General features: G+C 32.1%; 1 protein-coding gene across 1 annotated transcript in view; it reads left to right on the top strand.

Moving 5' to 3' along the window:
• LOC118744869 (protein twist) overlaps window positions 1-2,285 on the top strand; it is a 58,061-nt gene extending 55,776 nt beyond the window's left edge. Inside the window, exon 2 of the mRNA XM_036478256.1 lies at window positions 1,691-2,285. Within this exon, the coding sequence (XP_036334149.1) occupies window positions 1,691-1,946 (256 nt within the window). The 3' untranslated portion in view covers window positions 1,947-2,285. The remainder of the gene's footprint in view (window positions 1-1,690) is intronic.
• The last annotated feature ends 1,573 nt before the right edge of the window (window positions 2,286-3,858 follow it).

Below are 3,858 nucleotides of genomic sequence, written 5' to 3'. Positions count from 1 at the left end.
AACAAAATTAATATACCCTTGTGCACAAGTGCGCTCGGGTATAAAAATGTCGCTTGAGTTTTTTAGCGAACAAAAAATTGCTTACTTGATTCAACCAAGTATTTGCCTGCGCAATGACGCTGTCAACTACTGCATTCACAGTACAAGATACCCATGGGCGTAGCCAGGTAGGGGCAGAGGGGTGCTCGAGCCCCCCCCTAACTTTCAAATTATCCTTATATATATATAAAATAGTACCCTGAAATGCCAGCTTTCGTTAACTGAGCGTTGTGAATATGAAAATCAATAGTTAAACTCTTATCAGTGGTTAACTACGCACTGTGAATTTAGCGCTAAGTCTCTATTCCCTTTTTTTATAAAAGTTTTTTGGTTAAAAAAAATAAAGAATTCATCAAAATAATAGCTACAGAAAATACCGCCTATCAAGGCAGTGCCTGCAAAGAAAAACCGGTTTCCTCGCTCTCTTGTAAAATTTGAGTTCTGTAATTTAGGCGGTTTTGCAAAAACATCGACGCTATATTCTTTTAGTTTGAAGTAATGTTTTTTAAACCAATTCAAGGTTTACTTTTTTGTTTAAAGTGAAAATGTAACTGAGGTTGTTAAGCCTTTCTATGATAAAAGATAACACCATGCCACAAAAAAATTCAAAACACACCAAAGAATCGATATAACCACGACACTATGGGCCAAATATAGTAAAACTTCGTTTTAAGATTTTCAGTCTGACGTCAGGATTCTTTCCAAAGGACGTTGAAATTTTACACAAGTGCAATTTATGAAACTTAAAAAAAGTGTTGGCTATTTTCTTTTGTTTATTTAAAGTATATATTTTTATTTAAGTACAGCTTATTACTTAACAAAAATCATATAGAACCAGATTTCAGGCTTTATGCAAGAACTATGAAAATTCTGCCAAGTTTCACCAAAATTTCAAACTTTTTAAACAGAATTTTTATGACGGATTTCCAATGAAAGAAATTTTAATGTCCAAGTTGGGCTTAAAAATACTTGTGACAATACGTTATGCTTTGCCATTTTTTTTAAATACCACACATTTTTTGTAATTTTAATGCCAAGTGGAAACTCGGCATTAGAAAAAAATTTGGTATGCAGTTTTGTACCATTCAACTTTTTGCAGTTTTTTTTGAGAACGCATTTTTTTTTTCATACAAATTATGTTTGACAATGGCTTTATATGGAAAGAGCTGCGTAACATCGTCAACAAAAAGTGCCAAAAATCAACAGCAACTCTTAGCTACTGCAAAATTGCATATATTTTGTGTATTTCCTCAGTTTCACAAAATGTGTATATACGTGCAAAGGATAACTTGTTCCTTAATTATTCACAGCTAAATTTGCTTGGGAAAAATATTTTTATTTATTTTCATAGCCATCCAAAAGTGAAAAGTAATCCATAACAAATTCCCAAATTTACCTAAAAATCCTTATATACTTACAGTCGCTATTGATGGTAAACATATCTTGTTTACTAAATTCCCAAGCGGTAAAACCTCTGACCATTGTAATTTCCATAAGGAGGGCTTTCCCGCGTCGGTTTAGCCGGCGCCGTTTTTCCGAATGCAACCTTTTCATAGCTTACCTGTAGCTTGTATCCTGTATACTGTATAATGCGTGTGTATGTTTCATCATAATGTATGTACTTTTTTCTCTTTTGTTTACATCATTGCAGATACATTGACTTTCTGTGTCGGGTACTATCAACAAGTGAGATTAGCCTGCTGAAATCAATGGAGAGCAAAAGCATTCTCTCCACCAATGGACTGCCGATTGGAACGGCATCGATTTTGAATGCAGCCACAAATGGCACAGAGACTGAAATGAAAGGTTTGCGACGAGCTACAGGGGCATCCGTAATTCCACCGGAAAAGCTTAGTTACTTATTTGGCGTTTGGAGAATGGAAGGTGATACACAAGGAAAAACGTAGAGTTAGTCTGGTGTTTAGTTTAGGCCGATGAAGAAACGTAAAGAATTTAAGTAGGTAGTTAGGATCTATGTTTTTCTAAATTATTTACGTATGCATCCTATAATTTAAGTAAATATATATGTGCCGTATTGTATAAAATATGTTTAGCATAAAATATGACAATAGTATTCTCATTTAAACTTTCCATTAAACACTAAGTATAGTTTATTTGAAAATGAAAAAAGTATTTATAAGATTTAGATAATCAACGCTTGTGGTTAAATTCTTTTTATGTGCATATTTCTTATAATAACTATTTATGAAAGCTATTACACTGTTATTAAAATTTGTATTACTTCAATGATGAGCTGGAACTTAAAAACTAAGAATGTATGTGTACTATGTATGTTCAAAACCTCAACAAAATCTTCCAAAATAAAGAAATATATTTTTAAACTACCATCCCTTCTACCATGTCTTCATCTTTGACTCAAAACTCAAAATGAATGCGAGATAGATATTATAAAAAGTAACAAACTTTAGTATGGATCTCAAATACATGAATATTGAAATCATCGAAATATTCTTATGTATAGCACTTATAACAATTGAAATGAGTATTTGCAATAAACATAAGTAAAGTCGAAAAAACCGAATTTATTTCGGTAGCTTAAGACTTGATTTAGTGGAGTAATAAACAAATGCGATTTACAAAGAATATATTTCAACAGTTCTACTGATTGCCCCCTTGGGATTCCATTATCATTGTCACTTCACAAGTGCCTACAAATCGAAATATGAATGTATGCATGCACATATGTATGTACATTAGGCTGGGCCAATTTTGTATGGGTGAAAATAAAAGGCATTTGATCCTACTGTAATAGTAATGTTATGTTGTCTTAGGTCTAACCCAATAATAATTGGTCACGAAAGGTTAATTTAAAACATATCTTTAGCCCGCGTAATTGATTTAAAGTTTATGATTTTGAAAAATTTTACTTTGGCTGGTAATATCTAGGGAATGCGTTATAAACTAGACGATACATCAAAGGTTATGAAATTTAGTATCTCACGTTCATATATAATTTTTCAGTAAGACTACAAGTTTTCGAGATATTTAGAAAACCTTACAAAAGCGATGACTCCCGTATGAGTGATGAAAATGAAAAAAGTTATACGAGATTTATTTCAACGATTTTTGGGTTTCCGGATGGTTATGTAACATTTAAAGGACCTGATCAAGTCAATTTGGTTAGGTTTCAAAATGTCCAAGATTAGGAATCATTTGATTAGTACATAGTAGTTTAAAACCCATACATAAGTACATTTATTAACTAAATGAAATTTAGGTGAGCGACGCTCATTTAAGTCCATTTATCTATTCTTGAAAATTGCAGCGGCATGGTTTCATTAGTTACCGAAGAAGCATATTTTTCGCGGTTTCTAAATTTACCGTTGTACGAAAGTAGGGACGTGCAATAAGTATTTATTTAGATACTATCTGTAAGTTAATTCAATTATGACAAAGAGTGACCGTAGGTAGATGCACTATCCTCTTGGGACTCTCCAGTTAGAAATTTAGCTTTGTATTCAACTTGAATGAAACAATTCAATCCATGGCCATTCCGCCATCGTGTGCTTAAATGTACATATTTCGAAGTTATTTATATAATTTAAGAGAATTTTTTGTCGAAAAAATACAGACATGCATCTCTTTTCTTCGACCTAACCTTCACAAATATTACTCGATCGGTACGTAATAATTACCAAACAGAAGGCGAGACTTACTGTTACTGATTCATGATAATAATATGATAAAAGTTGTTCAGATTAAATGAAATTATTTAAAAAGATTAAAAATTATGAACGAAAATTCCTGTGAACTTCATTTAATTGCAATTTATGCATAACAAAAAGTAAACTAATTAGT

The sequence above is a fragment of the Rhagoletis pomonella genome, unplaced genomic scaffold (genome assembly GCF_013731165.1).
Source record: "Rhagoletis pomonella isolate Grant_MI unplaced genomic scaffold, Rhpom_1.0 Rhpom_scaffold_00008, whole genome shotgun sequence".
In the NCBI taxonomy this organism is placed as follows: domain Eukaryota; kingdom Metazoa; phylum Arthropoda; class Insecta; order Diptera; family Tephritidae; genus Rhagoletis; species Rhagoletis pomonella.
The sequence above is the reverse complement of the archived record's forward strand: the minus strand, read 5'-3'. Positions and strand labels throughout refer to the sequence as shown.